This window comes from Herpailurus yagouaroundi, unplaced genomic scaffold (assembly GCF_014898765.1).
Source record: "Herpailurus yagouaroundi ecotype Mexico unplaced genomic scaffold, PumYag 29, whole genome shotgun sequence".
Taxonomy (NCBI): Eukaryota; Metazoa; Chordata; class Mammalia; order Carnivora; family Felidae; genus Herpailurus; species Herpailurus yagouaroundi.
In genome coordinates, this window is record NW_024412377.1 from 82,986,102 (window position 1) to 83,008,448 (window position 22,347).

At 38.1% G+C, this 22,347-nt stretch overlaps 1 protein-coding gene across 10 annotated transcripts in view; it reads left to right on the forward strand.

Annotated features, from left to right (window-relative positions):
• Window positions 1-22,347, forward strand: part of MCTP1 (multiple C2 and transmembrane domain containing 1) — a 534,454-nt gene that overhangs the window by 432,437 nt on the left and 79,670 nt on the right. For all 10 annotated transcript variants that reach the window (XM_040448430.1, XM_040448439.1, XM_040448423.1 and 7 more), the window contains one exon: window positions 5,716-5,835. In XM_040448430.1, coding sequence (XP_040304364.1) covers window positions 5,716-5,835 — 120 coding nt within the window. The remainder of the gene's footprint in view (window positions 1-5,715; window positions 5,836-22,347) is intronic.

A 22,347-nucleotide genomic window follows, 5' to 3' on the forward strand; every position in this document is an offset into this window, starting at 1 on the left:
GTAATTGGCTCATTCATTTTTCTAATCTCTGGCTTTATGGTCACCTTGCTAACCTCTTCTAAACATTTTGGATAGAAGAAGACCCCATTTAACAAAAAGCTTGTGAACAGCCAACTCTTGATTATTCAGAACCATGCAAGATAGTGAGAAAGGGGAAGAATGAAATTGGCTCCCCAAACCTCATTTGACCATTAGTTTTTGACCTCTCTGCTGTGTGAAACCTTTAACCAGAACACCTAAGAAGTGGTGTTCCATTTCTTTGCACTAATACAAAAGTAGGTATCCCAGAGTAAGAGTAAGGAAAGAAATAAACATACAGGAAGTCTACAAATTAAATGATCAGTCAATAAATAATTGATAACTGTAGCCCATCAATATTCAATAAAATTCTTTACCTTAGAGGCGATGGAGCATTGGTGGAAAAGCAGCACACTGGATTGAGAGTCAGAAGACCTGGCTCTGCCTCTCAGTAGCAGGTGTCCCTAGACAATTCTCAAATTTGAGCCTCAGTTTACCTATTTGCAAAATAACACAGTATCTTCTGCCTTCTCTGCCTACCTTTCAGGACTTTTTCCCTAAAGTTCTTTTTTGTAATGTGATACAAGACACGAATGATAATAAATTATATTATTTACCTTTCCATAAGTTATGGATTTAAAAAGAAACATTCTGAATATTTATGATTAAAATTTAGGTTACTTTTAAAGTCTGGCCCAAATTAAAAATAAACAAACAAAAAGAAAGCCTAGCCCAAATAGACACCAAGTAATTGCATTCTGTAATGTTGATGCTAATATCATAGGCAAGACAACATTGATTTAGATGAAAGGTATATGGATTTAAAAGTGAAAAAAATTAGGGACAGGAATTAACATTCACAAAACTGCTAGTTGAGAACAAGATTCTTTTATATCAAGGGGCATGAGATTGTTAAAAATGTTAACATTTAAAAGCCTGATTGTTTTGAGTTTAGATTTCACACAATCTGCAATGTATGCTAGTGTCATTTACTAGAAATAATGAATTTATGTAAAGACTTGGATTTTTCTTGTTTCAACTATTAGCAAAAATTTTAACTGCAAGCCCTCTGTTTAACACTTAAGATTTCCTTCCAGCAAATGCCTTTCAAACACAAATCCCTCTAAGAAACACTCCCCATCTGCTATAACTTCTCAAAGAGGAATTATTATTTTGGCCATTCTTGGAGGATTAGTCTATAAAGTCTTTGAATTTTGCAGAAACAATTTAAATAGGAAAAGCATTGAGTTGAAAACACTTGTACTTAATGAGTACTTTGTGATAAAGTGTTTTCTCATACTTTACATGAGTTGTTCCCCACAGCCAACCTGTGAAATAGGCAGGTGTTACCATCTCCATTTTATAAATAATGGAATAAAATAGAAGAGAAAAACTGATTTGCTCAAGGTCCTGTGGTCAAATAGCAGAAATGGAACTAAAACCACTTCTTCAGTCTTCTAGTCCATACCATATTTATCATACACCATTGTCTCCTTGGAAAAAAGGATGTGTATCAGTTAGCTTTTGCTATATAACAAACCACTTCATAATTAGTAGCTTAAAACAACTACCATTTATTTAGTGATGATTTATGAGTGAGCAATTTGGACCAGGTTCAGTTTGGTTTTTGGAAGTAGGGGTCAGGATAGATGCTAGGACTTTTATGGTTTGTATTCATATTCTGTGAATGTGTCAGAGATTTTTTTTTTTTTTAATCATTCCTTGATTTCTTTTTCCATCCCATTTTGGCCTGTTATGATATCTGACTTTTTTCTCTCCAATTTAGGAATAAATGGAGTCAGGACCAAGGATAGATCCTGTATGGTCTTGGCTTTCCTGAGGTTTCCCAGCCATTTTTCTTGTACTGCCCTAGTAGGACACTGAGGACCTGGTCTTGAGTGTTACCTTGGCTTTCTGTAGGAAAAGAGGAGAGGATCAATCTCGGTGCAGATAGGCCCCAGGGAGACGAAGCTTGAGTGTGGAAACAAGAAGCTAAAAGGCACTTTTCCTCCCTTGAGGCCTCTGTTAATTAGAGGATGCTCTCCAGCTAACAAGTATTATAATGATCACTAATATCATAGTGACTGGTTGCTTTTTTTTTCTTAGTGATTCCTAGTAATCTGAATCCAGAAACCATGTCGTATCCTAATTTTGAGCACTATTACATAGCACATAGGAAATATTCAATAAGTACCTTTTATTGTTAATCTGTATTTATGTTCTTTTTGTCTTTGACCTTTTGAAATCTCCAGTTAGATACTGAGAAAGAAAAAAAGAATGCTTTTGTATGTAGAGTTTATTCAGAGCTCCCTTGTTATTTTTTAACAAAAAGATACTGTCAACAGCAGATGATTTACCTAATCATCCAACTATTAGATTCTTAACGCAAAATAGAGAAGATTATTTTTCTACTGCCAAGATCCATAAAACTAATGAAATTCTACTTTATTTTTTTTCTCTTCTATATCTTTCCCCATCCTATGTTCTGGTGCCCATGTTGGTAGGGCATGTAAATACCATAGGTATTAATTAGGCATGTACAGTTCTGAGTACTGTATTTTTTTAAATGTTTATTTAATTTTGAGGGAGAGAGAGCACAAGCAGGGGAGGGGCAGAGAGAGAGGGAGACAGAGGATCTGAAGCTGGCTCCATGCTGTCAGCAGAGAGCCTGATGTGGGCCTTGAATTCGCAAATTGTGAGATCATGACCTGGACCAAAGTCAGACATTTAACCCACTGAGCCACCCAGGCACCCCCTGAGTGCTGTATTTTAAGAAAGCTTTTGCTGTATGGATTTGGATGTGGTGAGAGGACTATGCCCACAATGGAGATGTGCCCAGTGAACCATACCTTGTGACTGGTGCTTTAAGTAACTAGTAACGTTGAATCTAGGGAAGAAAAAGGTATGATACGTGTCTTGATTACTTAGTTATCATCTAGAAAGCTTATTCTATGCAATACCTGTCCTCCAGCTAACACTGAGACATAGGCGTCCCAAGTAACATTATTCTGGGTGACCTATCAGAACTCTAACACCAGTGAGTGGACATTACAAGATGGAATATATGCGTTTAATAGATTTAAAATAATTAGAGTTGGTGCTGTTAACTGTGGAATCATCTGAGTCCCATCCCTGAGGCCAAAACACACCAAGTCAAGTTTATGACTGCATAGCCAGAATGGATAGAGAATCTTTATGTGCCTCAGAGAGAAACTAGTTAGTGGCATCCTAGGTTATAATTCTTTTTTCTTTTAATTATTTGTAACGTTTATTTTTGAAAGAGAAAGAGTACAAGTGGGGGAGAGGCAGAGACAGAGAGAGAGACACAGAATCTGAAGCAGGCTCCAGGCTCTGAGCTGTCAGCACAGAGCCCCACGTGGAGCTCAAACCCACCAACTGTGAGATCATATCCTGAGCCAAAGTCGGATGCTTAACGGACTGACCCACCCAGGTGCCCCCCAGGTTGTAATTCTGAATACGTTTTCATGAAGTTACTTGATGCTATGTAGTGGCTGTATACTACTTTTACTAAACAATAATTAGGTAGACTTCTGTTAAAAGACTTGGGAACCTAATGCCCATTTATTCATATATTCAGCAAATATATATTTATTGAACACCTACTGTGCCCAAGCACTGTTCTATGCTCTGGGGATAGAACGGTGAATAAAAAGAAAAAGTCCTTATCCTTAAAGAGCATATTTTCTGGTAACAGCCTAAATTTTACTAATAAATGTGTAAATAATTAATATGGATCCCAGCCAAAAATTATTTTCCCTTTTACATGTGTTCATGTCTATCAAATTTGCCTTAATTCATTTCCTGAATAAAGAATTATCTTTTAAAAACATATTTTAATAGAATAATCAAAACCATCAATTATAATTTGTATCATCTTTACATATATTGCATAAGTTTCAAAACTTAAATAGAAATATTTGCTTTTTCTGGAGATCCTTCTACTTCTCTCATGAAAGAAAAGATAAGGCTTATGTCTCATGCATTGATATATTTGAGATTTTTCTTATTCATGAACTTGAATCTATAGTTACCATGTAATTCTGTCTAAAATTCATTTCTTGGGTTACTAAATCATTATTTTTTGGTGTGGGTTATAAATATGCAATTATTTAGTAAAATATATAATTTTCAGGATTTAATGTCACATAAAAAATAGATGGCACAATGTCATGAAGTCATTTTAAATATTAGGAAAGGGATGTTAAAGGTTATAAGGTCTATAGTCCTGTGTTTAGAAATGAAAACACTTTGGGGCACCTGGGTGGCTCAGTCTATTAAGCATCCGACTCTTGATTTCTGCTCAGATCATGATCGCAAGGTTTGTGGGATTCAGCCCCATGAGTCTTTGCTGACAGTGCAGAGACTACTTGAGATTCTCTCTCCCTCTCTCTCTACCCCTCCCCCACTCGTTCTCTCTCTCTTTCTCAAAATAAATAAATAAACATTAAAAACAGGGTGTTCTCTACCACTCCACACAAGTTCATTTTCTCTGCCATCTTAATAAGCTGTATGCTTGGCTGAGGTTTATTGAGAAGGCTGCAAATGGTCCATGCTGCCATGCCTGACAGGAATGTTCTTAGGGCATTGCTCCTAACCCTTCTGGCCTGTCGAATGCAAGATGTCTGTATTACCCCAACCAGCTGGCTCAAATCTCCACTTATACCATGGTTCCACTAAACCTTAGCAGGAGGATGACTTTCCACTTCTCAGTAACAGAATAAGTACTACCTGAGGACTTTAGTTGACCATAGTTGACTTTCTGAGTTTCAGAAGGTATTGCTAAACATTTACACAATAATACAAACGGGTTTGAGAGCTTATTGGGTACCAAGCAGTGTGTTAACTTCTTACCACGTCTCAACTGTGTAATTGTCACAGCCTCTCGGGTGAATACTCTTATCACCTCCATTTTACAGGGGCAAAACCTGAAAGGAGGATGCATGTGGTGCCAAAAGTTATGGGACTAGTCAGCATTAGGAATAGAATCCAGCTCTTCACTCCCTTCACTAAATCATCTGACTTAATGTTGCCTTATTTGGTAGCCAGAGCCACAGACCCAGAGAATTCAGATGATCTCTTCAGGATTACAAGACTTGGGGGGTGGGGAGTGGTGGGGTGGGTAGGGCGAGTCACACTTGGTACACAGTGCTGGTTATTTTGCACTTCTTGGTAGCAGTGCTTTCATTCATAATGTGAGATCTTTGCTCTCGGGTGCGGACTTGGTATTTTCATCTGCCTATGAAGCGTGTTGCATTGTGAGACTTTTTTTAAAAGTCCATGATATTAAATAGTGATTCATTATTTATCATCAAGGCAGATAGAGGCTGTATCTGACAATGTAGTGAAGCTCGTTGGGCAGCCTTTTTTTTTTAACTGTATTTTGTCCAACCTAACAATAATTTCACTAGGGGAGAAAAATTAAAATCGCCTCATTGACAGTGTAATGATAACAGTTTTCCTTCATAGAAATTAAAGTAAAAATCTTAACAGTAAGTTTCCAGGGGTCAGTTGTGCTTTTAGAAAAATGCCTAACAAGTTCTCAAGTCTTTGTTTTCAGGATACATCTTTCCATTCTGAAGCATTTAGTTTTATGGTTTTAAAGTGGAATATGGATAAGAGAGTCCATTTAATGAAAGTCTGAGTTGACTCATCTTTTTTTCTCTCCTTCTCCTCCAGCTCTTCCTCTTTGTTGTCTGGAACTTTGAGCTCTACATGATACCACTGGTTTTGTTGTTACTATTGACATGGAACTACTTCTTGATAATATCAGGGAAAGATAACAGGCAACGTGATACAGTAAGTTTCTACTTTCTTATTCGTATGTGTTTTTGTTCTTATTCCGAGTCGCTCTGACAAGGTCAACATCGATTCATTTTTACAAACTAGAAATTCTGTTTATAAATACTCACGTTTGGATGAGAGTTTTAATCAGTTCAAAACTAACAATTCTTTGGTCCTAACAGAATAAAAAGTATCACCTATTTCTAACATGACTTGTCTTGGTAGGAACTAAAATCAAGAGCCCACCAAAGAATGAGCTATGATTTTTAATTATAAATGGATTATTTCAAACGAGTATTTCTTTTGCTCTCCTTATTTGTTTTTATGTCTTAATCTCGAATTTAGACATAATATCATGAAATTATTTATGATCAGACCGAACGAATGTATTTTATTTAAGACATTTCTCTGTAGTCTGTCATTGGAAGGAAGGAATGATTGATGGTTGTTGGCCTGGAAAAGTGCATAAAGTACCTTAATTCAATGAACATTCACTGAACAACAGCAAATATCTTTCTTTGTGTCAGGGTTGTATTAGAATTACCAGCTGGAGGATAAAGAGCTTTCTTTTAACCTAGGAAAAATTATACTGAACCCACCTGCCCTCTCTGGCATTTTCGAAAGTTTTTAGAGTCTGTGAGACAGCCTTCTCTCTCAAAAAGAGTTCTAGACTGAGAAGCAAAAGCTAGCCCCACATTATTATCATATCTGTTCTGCCAACTTTCATTCCCCTTAGATTATCTCAGTCACTATACCCTTAGCGAACATACAACTTCAAAAAGCTTTCCTATATGTAAATGAATGGAGGGAGGGGTCTTCTCCAAATAGGACATTTGCGATCTGATAACTTTATAGATAGTTACTGAGAAGACTTTAAAGGTTTTTCAAATGTGGGAATCTATTTGGTAGCTGTTTGTCTTCATCAGATTACATAGATTTTTTTTTTTCCGCCATTAAGAATCTACATTTGATTTCCAGTCAGGAGTTGCTGCCATCTACCATGTCCATAAGGGTACAGGAACCAAAGTTGTTTGATCATCAGTTGAGTAACATTATGTCATACTTTATTATAATAGCATCATCACAGTTGCAAAAACATACCTGTGACCTAAAACAATTTCCCTTTTAAACAATTCAAGCAAAACACACTTTAAATGGTAACAGGGAGAACCAATTTCTTCAGGATAATTTTCTTTATCATCAAAGTAAAAGAAACATCCTGATGCATAGCCATCTACTACATGGCAAAGTTGCCAACAAAACACCATGTTTATTTTCCTGTTTAATTTGTATATATTTCTGTTTCTCTCACATGACTGTATGTTTGAGGGAGGGGACTCTGTTCATCTTTGTACTTGCCACTTTCTCTGGCAAGTGTTTTGCAAGCTTGAAGTGTTGAAAACATTTTTTGTAAGGTTTAGCAAACCAAACATGAGATTGTTAACAGAGATTTTAATGGTTAGGCAGTATTAACAGATGAGAAGTTATTATTAGCAAGGATTTTATGGAGATATATATATATATATATATATATATATATATATATATATTTAAATTTCACACTGAGAGACAAGCCCCAAATGCCATAAGCATTGGTGTCATGGGGACTAATAGGTGCTTTTATCAATTAATCCAGGATGTTTTCTTTAAGAAATGAGACTCACTCAGACAATTGCTTTTTTGCTGCGTTTATTTCGGGGAGATTGTCGAGAGAGAAGAATATCTATTTTTCATTCAGTTGCCTTGAGACAAATTTGCAAATAAGATTATTTGCAAATAGGAAAAAGTGGTAATTTAATTCCAGCTTCTTAATCCTATGAGGGGGCTTATCTTCAATATTTAGTCATTGGTTTGAGTATTCTTAGTGAAAAATTCTGTAACTGTAGAGTTTGCTTGTTATCTTCTCCAGAATACACCTGCCTTGTCTGGAAAGGTCCACTTTTACAGGGGAAATAGTAGTCTATCATGTATCCTCTTGGGTTTACAATTCTCTAGGAATTTTTATGACTACTGAAAAGTTACTACTATGTAAATTTCTCTACTGCCCTTTTCCCCCCAAAATATAATTCCAATATTGTATTTACCAAATCTTTTGTTTTAGACATATCTCTAAGGGAGTTCCCCTTTAGCCACAAACATTTTATTCCTTCAAGTTTCATGAAATGCCAGCTACGCTCCATAACTCTCAGTAACTGCTTTTTATTTGCCCACACTATCCACATATTCTTGTCTTCCTAGATGCCAGAGCAGCAATCACAACATTTCATTCAGTTTTTTACTCAGTGGCTCCATCGAGACTTTATGTAATTTTTAAATCCAATCTGTCTAATTATGTATCTTCTGTCATACCTAACTGTGCATTTGTACTGGTTGCTCCTTTTGAAAACAAACCTGGATTACACCTTGCAGCTTACAGTTTATGCACGTATGCACGCATACACACACACACACACACACACACACACACACACTTCTGTACATATACATATACGTTCATACACACATACATACACATATATGTAAATCAAGGGAAAGTGTTTGTAGGGGCTGCCGTGCTCTGCCTAACTGACTCTACTGCATAGTGCATAGCACTGGAGGAAGGTATTTTGCCCTGAGTCCTTATTAACCACACCACTGTGTGATTCTAGAAACCTTTCTGTTTTGAGAGAGAGACAGAGACAGAGACAGAGACAGAGAGAGGAGGAAGAACGAGGGTGGGTGGGCTGGCAAATTTTCTGTCATTAAAAAGAAAAACATCATTTGTACATTCAGCTGAGAAAATTCAATCAGGATGAAAATTATAAAAGAAAAACAAATCAAACTGACCTTGAGCTTTGTATGCAAGAGAAAAACCAAAGTATCATTTCCATGATATAAGAAGTTGAAAAAAAAAGAAAAGAAATACTGTGAGAGATGAAAAGTGCATCAGTGGGTAAAAATTCTGTCTTCACCATATGGGTTGATAGTTGAGATTAATACCAAAATAGGAAAGGATTTCTTTGTGTGTTTATTGTTTATTAAGGAGACCATTTCCTTTCTTGGATGCTTAAAATTGTAGGAGCTAAAACCCCCTATCTTTTCTCTACCGTGGTGCCTGTTCTAGTTTAATGAGAAAAATGAGATGTAATCCTTGCCAAGTAAGTTTTGTTGCATTTAATGAGCTGAATCCTTTGAGAACAGGGTAAGGAAACAGCCGTTCCTGAGGCTAATGCTGTAGGCTCAGAGGTGCATATGAGAAAGAGGCGTGGTTAGAAGTGGTATTTCACCTCTGCTGGTTCCCAATTGGATTTGTTAAAAATAAGCAGTCCTACATCTGAGTCTACCTACACTCAGACCATGACATTAAAATTTCTGGCATGAGAATTGTTAGGCTTTTCCAGAAAAAAAAAAAAAAAAACCTGTTGAATAAATACATGCTTCATTCAGATATGTCTCGGCAATGAAGGGGATATAAAGACAGGAATGTCATACTTGTCTTGGTTTGAGCTGTCACTCCAAACCCTGAGGAAAATTCCCTCCTGCAGCGCCCATTAGGCTTGTCCCAACTACCCACATTATAGTTACTGTAGACCGAAATTTTTAAGTTAAAGAGTAGATGCCAGGACGTTGCCTTTACTTGGGGCTTAAACACTACTGCATGCTCATTACGCCCTGGGCACCATGTTAGGCACATTCTTTCCTCATGTCCTTCATCTCGCCCCCAGGAGAGAAAAGCTGATTATATCTGCCTAGCCAGTGGGTTGGGTCATCCTAAGTGCCAGCTGGTGGTCTCTTCCTCTGTGGTAAGCAAGGGAACATTCTCATGTGGAATAAGCATGGCCATAAGAGCCCTTCCTTGAGAGAAGGGAATCAAGTCTCAGAGAAGGAAAGACCTGGGTTGGTCAAGCAAATCAGCGGTCTCTTGCACCTTGTGAGGCATAGGTTTCATTATTAGTACTTTACATACAGAGAAACCAGCCAGCTTACCCAAAAGGACACAGAACAGGCATACAGTTGGAAAGTAGCAGAATGGGTTTTAGAGTCTGTCAATCTGTCTGAAGTTTTTACCTCTAACCACCAGTCAAGTGCATTACTCTTGAGACTGTATTTTGATACATCTCATGTCTCCCTGGATACCTTTAGAGCAAGTTTCTCCCTTGAGCTTTAAAAAAGCCAGTAGCAGGGCACCTGAGTGGCTCAGTTGATTGAGCATCCAACTCTTGATTTCTGCTCAGGTCATGATCTCACAGTTCATGAGTTCGAGCCCTGCATTGGACTCTGTGCTGACAGCACAGAGCCTGCTTGGGATTCTCTCTCTTTTCTTCTCTCTTTGCCTCCCCCCTGCTCATGGTGTCTGTCTGTCTCTCTCTCTCTCTCTCTCTCTCTCTCTCTCTCTCTCTCTCAAATTAATAAACATTAAAAAACAGTAGAAAAGCCAGCAGTATGAATTCCACCTTCAAGCATGCAGATTGATGGAAAACCTTCATTTTCCCCACTTCGCCTCCATATCCTCCTTCTCTTCAGGGAAATGGAACAGTTATTTATTAAGCAACTTCTATGTATCAGGTATCCTGCTAAGCCTTTTTATACACACTATCTCTTTTAATTCTTTATAATAACTTTATCAAGTAAATTACTCTAAATGGTTTTATCATCATTTTACAAATAAGGAAATTCAAAATCTAAGAAGATAAATAATGAACTCCATAGAGTAAGTGAGATAGGAACCTAGAGTGTACCCTGTTCTAAAGTCCCAGGCTATTTCCATGGTATATTCTTGGGCATGCCCTTCCCAAGGGCTTACTTTCTAAGTGTTCAGAGCCTTATATGGAATCAAGTATCCCCCCGAATCCTTCTTATGAGGTTCCCCGTGACCTCTCAAAAATTGGTGTTGGTCCCTGTTTGATCCCAGGTGACCCCACTGATTTCAAAATTGTTCATGACCTGTAGGACCACCTTCAATCCACCCAGGTGAACATGGATGGGAAGAGTAAACCAGAGATGAGAATTAGTGATTAAAAGACTTTTAATGTTCTTGATATACAAAAATTCTTCAAGAGGTGTTTTTTAATTATACTTTAAAAGAACATTCATTTGTACTGTCATGATACTCCTCCCACATAGCAATCTCAGTTGCCTAATCAATGGAGGCATTAAAAGACTAAAGAGTAGGGTAAATCAATGAAATCATTCTCTGATTCATGATGTGACTGTGACACAAATTGAGCCAAATTCTGCCTTGCTAAAATACTTTAGTAAATGCTGAAATGTTTTGTTAGCTTCCTTAAATGGCAAAGCCCTCAATTCTGCTTTTCCCCTTTAGAATCATACTATTATTTCTTGTTGGATCTGTTCCCATTAAACCCAGAGCACTTATTTATAGAAATAAAGCTTATGGAGAGAGAATTGTCTTTGTTGCTAGAAATGCCGGTGGTTGGACGACTTGGGATGGTCCACCAAATACAAGCCAACAAAGAAACATTTGCTTATTTGACCTGAATTCCTGTAAACCAAATACATTTGTCCTTTTCTCAGCCAGCTGCAAAGAAGTCCATGGTGTAATATTTGAATAAGTAGAGTATTGAACAAGTGAGATATTCCTAACAGAATCTAAAGAGGCTGGCCAAAGCAGGCTGAGAAGAGAGGACTCCATAAGCAAAGCACTTTGAATGTACAGTTAGACCTTCTCTGCTTCAGTACTTTATCATTCACAGAAAGTAGCATAGACCACAAGCCTCCTCTGTTTGCATCTCAGTACCAAAAAAGACCACATACTTGCTCTTAACAGAAGCAGCACTGAGTCATACAGCCTGTAAACACATCTAAAAATGGATGATCAGTTTTTTCTTCTTCCTGCTTATTTCAACAGCAATTTTCTCAATTTTTTCAGAAGGTCACCAGCTTGCAAAAATCTGAGAAGGACCATGAAAAGAACCAGACCTTTAGTTTCCCAACACAGTCACTAACATTAAAAAAAAAAAAGTAGAAACCAAACAGCCAATCAGATGTCAGTAGAAAAGTTTATCCCCTATGACTGCCCTCAAAGCTGTTCATCAACTGCTTAGCTGTGCCAGATAATCAGTCACCGGACAGATTGGTGTCCCCAGACACCAGTGATCATCAATGATCGTCACCTCATCAGGCTCTGGACACTGACCAATAGATTTCTACAATTTTTCCACACTGCTCAAATGCCCCCCACCTCACCACCATGCTCTTATCCCCTCAGTCTCAGTAGATGCCAAGGCCTGTACCCCGCAGATTTCTCTCAAACTCTAGCCCCTAAAGCTCTCTGAATTCACCCCCAATTTAAGGTTGCCATATTCAGCCAGTAGATATACAGATGCCCAGTTAAATTGAAATTTGAGATAAACAGAGATATTTATCCTAAAATAGTATTCATTATTTATCTGAAATTCCGATGTAACTAGATGTTCTGTGTTTATCTGGCAGCTTTATCCCAACTACACCTTGAATTCTTACCTCAAGACCTTTAGGAAGATGAGCCCTTCTGAGACAAACTTCTGATTTTCGGGCCGCTTTGGTCTTTCTCCAACATCTTCAAGCATGTTGTGGAAGATCCCCTCACAGGCAGACCCCATTCAACCATACCTTCAGTTCTGTCTCCCCCGAATTCCAGCAGAATTGTTTGTTTGTATGTTTTTTTTTTTGTTTTTGTTTCCAAATGCAGAATGTTTATTGAACAAAGGGTGAGGGTACTGGGTGGAAGAGGGAGTTACAAACATGAACCAGGCAGTGCCCCTGCTCTTTTGTCATTTCTTTTACCCACAAAACCATGTTTCACCACTTGGGAGCGCAGGAAACCAAGGTTTTGCTGCTTGCAAAGGCTCCCACGTTGAGGCTGGACCAGAACATGGTTCTAACTGGCTCCCAGGCCAGGATTCTGTTGTTCTCTACTTGCATTCCACAGGCGCCCATTCAGCAGGCCCCTAGAGGGCAGCAACTTTGTCCGTGTAGCATAGTAAGAAGCAGGGGGAAGGAAAGAATGATGCCTTTCTCATCATGTAGATGGGTACCTGGGTTACCCAGGGGAAGCAGGTAACCTCTGCAAAGCCAGTAAATTTGTGTGAGACAAACATGGTGGTCCAGGGAGGAGCAGAGCAGGCCAGATCTCGAACTTTGTGGAAGCACATGTGCTGCGCCAGGCTCAAGTTGTCCTGGAAGCCACACATGCTTCTGGGGGACGTACGTGTAGCCAGCCACCCCTGGCACAGTTTGTGGTGTGATTACGTGACAGGTGGCTGGAGCTCTTGAAGTGCTGGCCAAAGGAGCCACATGTGAAGGGCTTGAGGTCCAAGTGTGCTACATGGTGGTGCTGCAGCCAACCACTGAAGCCGGGTCTCCCCAGCGCCTTATTCTGGGTCTGCCTCAGAGGCTCCTCCTCGAGCTGCACCAGGAACTTGGAGGGACCTTCTTGGAGTTGACCAGCAGGCAGCAGCTGGTCGAGGCCTTGTGCGCTCACCAGGGGACAGGGAGGGGGTAGGTAGAGAAGGCAAGGGAGGAGAGGAAGGGGGGCGGGGAGGAGGAGGAGAAGGAGTAGCAGCATACTGCTCCTGTTGCTGCTTCCCACCTTGGGGAAAAAGGAAGCTTTGAGGGGTGGTGGATGCAGGAGACCAGGACTGAGCATGGCCAGGATAGCAGCTGCATTGGAAGCAGTGATGTCTGGAGCAGAGTGTATTTGTGGTTTCCCAAATAGTGATACATTCTCTCTATGCGTTCTACTCTTTCCTTAAAAATAATATATTCATGGCATTGGCATGTCATTTACAAAAATTGGATCACCTTACATGCACAGTTAGTACACTTACTTTTACATTTACTTTTTAAATATTTATTTTGAGAGAGAGGGAGAAAGAAAGAGAGAGTGAGTGCATACAAACAAGGGAGGGGCAGAGAGGAGGAAGAGAATCCTAAGCATACTTGGCGTTTTCAACACAGAGTCCAAAGAAGGGCTCGAACCCATGAAGCCATGAGACCATGACCCAAGATCATGACCCCAGCCAAAATCAAGTTGGACGCTTAATGGACTGAACCACCCAGGTGCCCCATTACATCTACTTTTTATATCAGCAGCATATCCAGAGGATCCTTTAAATCAGTGGAAAACCCCATGATTATTATTAGCTACATAATTTTCACCATATGAATAATTTTTTCTTAAACACTCCTTTTAGAAGTATTTCAGATATTTCTTCCATCTCAATTAATGCTGTAAATAAAATTCTAACCAAATCTTTGGTCAGGTCTCTGGTAATGCCCTTTAGGACTATCGTCATAGGAGAATTTCTGGGTCAAAGTCTGTGTACATTTTAATTATTTTGGCAGTTAATACTATTTTGCCACCCAGTAAGATTTTAATATTTCATGTATATGTTCCTGGGTAACCACCTCACATCTTTATCATTTTCTCTACTAAATCATCCCTGACTTTCTCACTCTCTCACCCTACCACCAGCATGCCCCTACCAAGTCATACCAAGAAGATAAGTGAACTGACCCCTCTGAGATCCCATACCTGTCTCACTATATTGTAATAGTCACCTCACTGTGGGTGTTTATCACCAGGTCGAAATTGTTCTCATTGTAACTTACGTTTTTGTATCTACTCCCAGAACAGAGCAAGATGTCTCAGACACAGAAGTGTAGCAGTTCTCAAAAAATATTTGATGAATGTATAAATATTTTAGTCTAATCTTTCTTTCTGGGTCAAAAATTGTCTAATATTTTTGATTTAAGGAAATTATTTAATGTTTATTTACTTAAAAAAATTTTAGCATTTATATATTTTTGAGAAACAGAGAAAGAGCATGAATGGGGAACGAGCAGAGAGAGAGGGAGACACAGAATCTGAAGTAGGCTCCAGGCTCTGAGCTGTCAGCACAGAACCTAACGCCGGGCTCAAACCCATGAACTGTGAGATAATGACCTGAGTCAAAGTTGGACGCTTAACCAACTGAGCCATCAAAGCACCCCTTTTAATGTTTATTTATTGTTGAGAGAGAGACAGACAGACAGACAGAATACAAGCAGGAGAGGGACAGAGAGAGAGGGAAACACAGAATCTGAAACAGGCTCCAGACTCTGAGCTGTCAACACAGAGCCCAACGCCAGGCTCAAACCCACAAACCACGAGATGATGACCTCAGCCGAAGCCAGACGCTCAACTGACTGAGCCACCTAGGCATCCCAAAAATTGTCTAATTTTTATGCAGGACTATTTCCATTCAACAAAAGTTTATTAAACATCTACAGGCGTGTCACTAGCTGTTGTTCAAAGATGATTAAGAGAGGGTCCCTTCCCAGGACAGTTTGTGGTCTAATGAGAGAAACAAACAACTAAGTCAAGTACATGAATATAATAGATGCAATAATAGGGGTGTGTATATGATTTGCAGGGTGTGCAACCAAAAGGGGTTTAGATCACCCCAGATGTATGTGCATGTGCTGCATATGTAAAGAAAAGGGGTCTGTTCATCTGTGACCACAGTTCTTATTCCACCCTTCAGTCTGTCCCTTTCACTAACTCCATGTTTGCCTTTAATACTTCTTCAGTATATTGGCTGTCTTTCTACTCTATTCTCAGACTGTAGCAAAACTTCAAATTGGAAAGATAAAATTATAGAACGGTAGAAGATGAGTGTTACCTGTACGTGACATCTCAGTTCATACAGAGAAAGATGTAAAGGAAAACATTTCTATTTTTAAAAGTCAATTTACTAAAGATTCTCCTCACTGGAAGGCATACTTGTTGATTTGGATCTGTTAAGACTCAGAAGAAAGGTAGAATTAAAGTTAGCGGTAGCTGCCATAGAGGATGCTTGTAGTTACTCTCGTATCTTGCCTGAATCCTTCCCACCTTGTTCAGATTCTCCAAAGACGCATGTGAGAGATAAAGAGGGGAGCTTCATTCTTCTAGAGGATTCTTCCCTGAAAGATAGCTCCTTTTCCACCAAATGAATTGTCTTGGCAACCTTGAAATAAACCTGAGTATCTTGCCCCCATAAATAATGGATTTTCTCTTACTTGGGCCCCAAATCACCCCTGGTGTCTCAGAAACTCCTTGAAAAGCCAACTTTCTAAACTCCCTTCAAAGCCTCCCGTAGATCCAAAGAACTCATTACCTAGGTGATTCTCCAAAGTGTCCAACCCAGGCGTTTACCTGTATGTCAACCAAATGTTTTTATTACCTTTGTTCTTCCAAAAGGTCTTCCCCCACAGTTTTGTCATTTCTCTAATTGAAGAGGGAGCTGAAGGAAAGAAGAAAAAAGGATACTCACAGTTTGGGTCTCAGTTCCCAGGGTGGATATGTTATTCTCCCTCTCCCTCTTTTTAGTGGTAGCCTGTTTGTTGTTTGTGAATGATTTTGCCATCTCCTTGTAGCTAGCCAAAACTCCTTGGAACATTATGGTGAGGGAGGTAGGATATACAGTCAACAGAAGCACTTTGTAGTGTAGCTGACTCATGACCCCTTGACTAGTTTGCATTGCTAGTCCTGATCATTATACCCTTTGTAGTGGGTGGTGTCGGCACAGGGTTTCCTGTGATATTTGTGGAGATTTATTGTCCTGGTTCGGAAAGGTGACAAGAAAGTGCAAGACTTCAATTAACAAACTAAAAGTAGAAACCAAATGGTATGTCTTTATCTGCTTGTGGAAAATGTTTGTAAATCAGAACTATTATAGGGGTCCAATAATTCTGAGCGTTTTATATTCATAATTTTTTTAGTGTTATATGATACACATTTATCAAGGGCATGCAGACTTAAAGCCTTTCCACCATCTTGTACATAGAACTGTAATGGTACATGTAGGTAACCAAACGAAAATATCCCTTCAAGGGCATTTTCCGTCATTGTTACTGAATTTATTTCATCATGCAAGAAAAAATAACTATCGTACCATGCCATTTGTTTTTTTAAATAGCCAAATATTTTGGTAGCATGCTTAAATGGAAGAAAGTCAGTTCATCTAAACGAATTTCCAACTGAGCGACACTCCCACAGGCAGCATCAAAAACATCTTAAAAATGAGTGTCGCCACTACTCATTTCCAGGTGGTTGAGGTTAAAAGACCAAATTTTGAAATTAGGAAGACATGGATTTAGCTCAAGACCTTCCCCCTTGTTGGCTGTACAAATTTACTCATTCCCATGAGCTGCAGCTTCCTCATCAGCAAGAGGGATAGTACCCACCTTGTTGAGGTCTTGTGAGGATTGAAGAGACAACCTACTGTCTTATACTGAGGACCCAATAAATGACAACTAGGCACCTGACCATGTGGAAAACAGGACAAACCAGGGTGACTATAATGAGGGTTTAAACATTGTATGTCACTTCTTCTCTTGAAGAGTTCCCTTGTAAATGCTCTTGAAGAGGATGGTTTTCTATGACCATCAGTCTTGGTTTTAGGCTTATAGACAAAGACAGCACTGTCACAGAAAGACTTCCTGTGTCTATAACCCCCCTGCTATGTGTATGGAAGTCCCACAAATATAAAAACTGTACTTTGTATCAGAAAACAAAAAGCAGATGAAGAAATTTGACCCATCCTCTACAGATGAAAGCTTCTTCGTCACTGGTTTTACAGAAATACCATAAATAAATGCCGTTTTCCAGATCATATCAATAGATATTTGAAAGAAACATTTTTCTTGTTTATTGTAATACAAACCTCCACCATACACAATGCATAAAGACCAGGGCCAGCAGCGCTGTGAGCAAGGAACAGGGCATTTTTCTGAAACCATCTTTGAGTCCAAAACCACAATACACCTTTCTAACAGCCTCTCTCTGGATGTCGACTAAGAGAAGGAGGAAGGTAAACCCACACTAGCATACCAGGCCTGGGCACAGGGACTAATTTTAATAAATCAGAATAGAACATGAAAATGTCAACTTAATCAAGCATTTAAATTTTATTAATCAAGCCTAATTTTTATGAGTGCAAATAATCACTGAAGCTGGACAAATTTGTTCTCGATTGCATCAGAAACATAATTTTAATATTTAATGGACTGATGAATTTAAATGGAGAATTATCTTTATGAAACATGCTCTTCATAATTTGCCATTAAATGAGAAATAAAAAAAATCAACATAAATCTTACATAAAGGTTATTTAACTAAATGTTGGTACTATAAATATTATAAATGCATTATGCACTAATTTAGCAATCATACAGTACACTACATAAAGCAGACATGATAAGTGGACCAGGCAAGCTTTTCCTAGAATATAGAGCTCTTGTGTTATATTGTGGGAAGCTCATGATAAAACGGTTACGGAGGTTTTATGTGAGGTTTCGTGAACATTCTTTTCATTCAGGCTTTTATGCTACAATTCGCCATTCACCACAGACATTCTTTCCAGTTCAAATGTAGGTCTAAACCCACATGGGCTTTCTTTTGTGAGGTGATTATTCTTTACAAAAAGAGATAAAAAATATTTTTATCATTATTATTTATAGAAAAAGGATATAAAGAAAAAAAACTAAAGTTTTCTGACTATGATTTTTTGACATTCAAAACGCAGTCTCTTTTCAAAGTTAGATTCTTCTCACATAATGTTCTCAGGCTTCAAAATATTCTAGGCACAAGAAGAACAAAAGAAAAAGAAAATCAAATTAGTGTCGGAATATTTTTCTCCACACATGTCCACCTATTCCCCTCACCCCTCCATTACCCCCAACAGACTGCTTAAAATAGGGAGTAGCGCTGAATTTCTGTAAAAAGTGAGTCAAACCTAATAGAGCAGTATGGTCCAAAAGTTTGCGAACATTAATCTCCAAGGTAAATGATTGTTGTCGTTGTTTTCAAATTCTGTTGTTCGCAAAGTGTAGCATTTTCCTCTTTTCCATGTGCTAAACCTTACATTTACCTGAAGAGAGACTTCTTGACGATTGCAGCTTTAATGCTCCCCAACATGTCTGCAGGGGTTAGAACAATGCACGTTTCTGAGAAGAATGTAGATGTGGTAAGTCTAACAGAGGTCACACGGCTCCCTCCTCTTGCTTGGCAGAAAATGTTTTAAATGGATAATGTGGACTCTTGATGAGATACTTAAAATAAAAATTCCTACGGTGGCTTTAGAGTTTGAAACATTTAAAATTGTACCCCTCCCTTCCTTTTTTTTAAAACAAATTTGTGCTTCTGGAATGGAAATCTGGTTTTATAGAGAGAGGCTCGAGTGCATAATTTTCTTTTTTATTTGAGATCTGTTTACTTTGAATTCACAGAGAAATTTGCCTTTGAAAATACTAAATTTTATAAAATAGATTAGCGCTACATCTAGTGGTCTTTTAATTTCACTTCGCAAAGCATATTAACCAATTCAATTTGGGGGGCTTTTTATATACTTCTTTTCTAACCTGACCAAAAAAAATAGTTTCAAAAAAGCATTGTTATTTAAAAAGCACACTGTTGGTTAAGAGTTGACCTATTTTTCCCTGCTCAGTCAAATTAATATGCACCATCCTAAAGACACCAAGCTTAGAATTTTTCCTGCCAGCAAAAACACAATACATTGTGAAGCCTTTAGATGGAGACATAGTTCAAATAAACACTAGAATTCCTTTCACAGTGCTTTGTGTAAGTCTAAGAATGAACATTTAAGAATACTCAGAAGGAAATATGAAAAGAAATTCATTTAAGATGCTTATACTGATTATAGAATTTATATTATATTTAGTCTTTCATAATGGAAGAGGGTTCCTGCATATTAAGCTGACACTTAATAAAATAAAAGGTTACATATTCTTGACCAGTAAAGTAAATTTACTGCCCTTGCACCTTACAGCAAAGCGTATTATACTGCAAATAAGAATGTTGTTGTTGATGATGCAGAGTACAGGCTATATGTAATCAGTGGCATGCATCAAAAGTCATCTGATAGCCACATTAAAGCCACATTTCCTATTAAGAATCAGACTAAATTACAACATGGCACTTCCCAGAATGAGCCAAGGAAATGCATTCTGCAAGAAGAAATAATTGTATTTGAGTGTCTCTGTGAAAATCAGGAAGTCTTTTAGCAGTAAGTAATAGTGCTTTTCTTTTTAGTCTGCCTTCTTTTGTATTGCAATATATTCAACCTCACTGGCAAGCCTATCACACTAATTATTATTACATCTAGTGGTTCAGTTATCTTGATGACTACTGTGGCTGAAATTCTCCAAGGTCAAATCTTTAATAGCGTGAATCAAACTAAGCAGCCATCATACATCCAGTTGCTTTTGAGATATACTAGATGAAACAGTGTATCCCAGACCTGTTTACGACTCTTCTTATTCCTGCAAACGTGGAGTAAATTACATGTGCAGCTTAATTGCGCCATTCATTTTGCAAAAGTTCCTTCTCAAAAATTTCGTGAGAAGCAGATGTGCTGTTGTGAAAATGACAGCCCAAGCACACCTATAATGATCTCATTGACCACAGAAGTCTTTAGCTTGACCCCTGGTACTTTTCAGTGATCTGAAATAATCTGACTGGTTATAGGCATCTTCTCAATCCATAGACTTTCAATAATTTCACATATTTACACATATAATAAATTCATTGGCACACAAATGCATGCTCTGCTTGGTTTATGCACACACAAAATGGTATAAATGAACTCCAGACCATGTTGAAGAATACCGTTCTCTCCAAATTCCTCTATATCTCTAGGGTGGAAATAGGCATTTAGTTTGTAATGTGTCCAAATATAAGCATCTGTACACATTTGGATGTTCTCTGAATATGAAATTAAATATGAAACTTCTTTCTTTTGTGACAATTTTCTTTCTTTAATTTTTTAACATGCAGTTGCACATCTGGACAGCAGTGATTTCTTCTTTAATTTAAATGTGTTGCTTTTTTATAGACCGTGTTTGAGTAAAGCAATTTGAATTGTGCAACTATTCATTCTGAACATAGCAAAACATCTATTTAATTCAAAGATTATTCCCAAGGAAAAAAGTAAACAGATGAAAGAACCCGGTTTGTGTCAGCTTTGGCTTTTGAGAGTTTCTGGCCTTGTGGTACTCAATCCTTATCTTACAAGAGTGACATAGCCAGGATCCTTTTGGTTCCTTTTTCTTTAAAGAGTTATAAATAAGTGGAAGACTTCATTCCTGGGAAAATCATCATACAGAGTATTTCTAGAATTATTGATGGGCGTTTTAATCCCCTTTGGTCAGTTTTGTCTTAAAACATGCACCCTAAACTGGCGTTAAAAAGCAGTAATTGGGATTCACTGCTCCATGATGACTTTAACAATGAAGTTTACCCGAGTCCACTTTTTCTCATCCCTTCACCACCTCAGTCATCCTTTTCCACATCCCTTGGTCCCTTCCCTTATATATCATCGTCTGGTGCAATAACATTAAACATGTCATGTTTTTATTCAGATTACCAGCACCATTATTAACATTTTCAGCCAAATAAAATTTTTATTTCCTTGCAAATCATAAAGCATTTAAGTTGTGTTGAATTATAATTAAAAGTCATAATCTGAAAAGAGCTCCTATGCACCTATATAACATATAGATTCTACAGATGCAATCTTGCTCCATTTGAAAATGGATTTTTAAAAAGTGCAGCCACATATTATGTTTTATATGTTAATGACAAGTGTTCAGCAAATATGGAATATGAAGGAAGAAATATTAGGCTTTTAAAAACAACATTATCTGCTTATTCTTTGGCTGTAATGTAGCTGGCATGCTGCATTTGGGGCTGTCTACGTGTGTTTTTAAAAATGTCATCTTTATTAGTATTACGTTCAAGGAATAGTACCAGGGAATCAGTTTCTTTCAAGACCTTCCTCCAGCGTGTGGCATATAAGTCTGTGACGAGCGACATTACAGAAGGTCATGTCACTTTTAACTGCTTGCATTACATCTTTCTGATTTCCCTAGTGCCCTTCCTTTGTTTGATTAATACTACTTGCTTTCAAGCAAGGTATCAGAAAGCATAATTTGGAAAGAGAATTCTAGAGCCGGTCTGAGATATCCCCCTTGAAGAAAAGGGAAAGGGGGGAGAAAAAAAAAACTTGGTAAAAATTTATCTTTTTTTAACACATGTATTTTTTTTTCTCAAGGAAATCCTGCATATGTGTTGTTATTAAATTATTGTTGACAAATGTTTAGGCAACTGAACTTAATATACTTGCAAACAAAACTATGTAGTCCTTATGGGGTTTTATTTGAAGAGGAAGGAGCTGGAGTTTGAGACGAAGCCTCCTTTATTTTGTTTTCCTTTTTTAAGTGTTCAACTCCAGCACACTCTTTCAAAATGGTAGGTGTTGTTTGAGTTCTCTGGGAAAGGTTGCGGTTTTGTGCAGTCATTAAATGCACTTCAGTAGTACATACAGTTTGTTTTGAAAAGCTCAGTCTGCAGTTTCAGTATTCATTGCATTTGGCCAGGGCTCACGTCTCCAAGCACAGCCCCACTTCTGAGATACTTTTGCCTTCCATAGCCTTCCATGGACCGTTAACACCTGAAAATTAGCAAAAGCATTATCATTTTAATTGGGAATACTTATGCAAGCC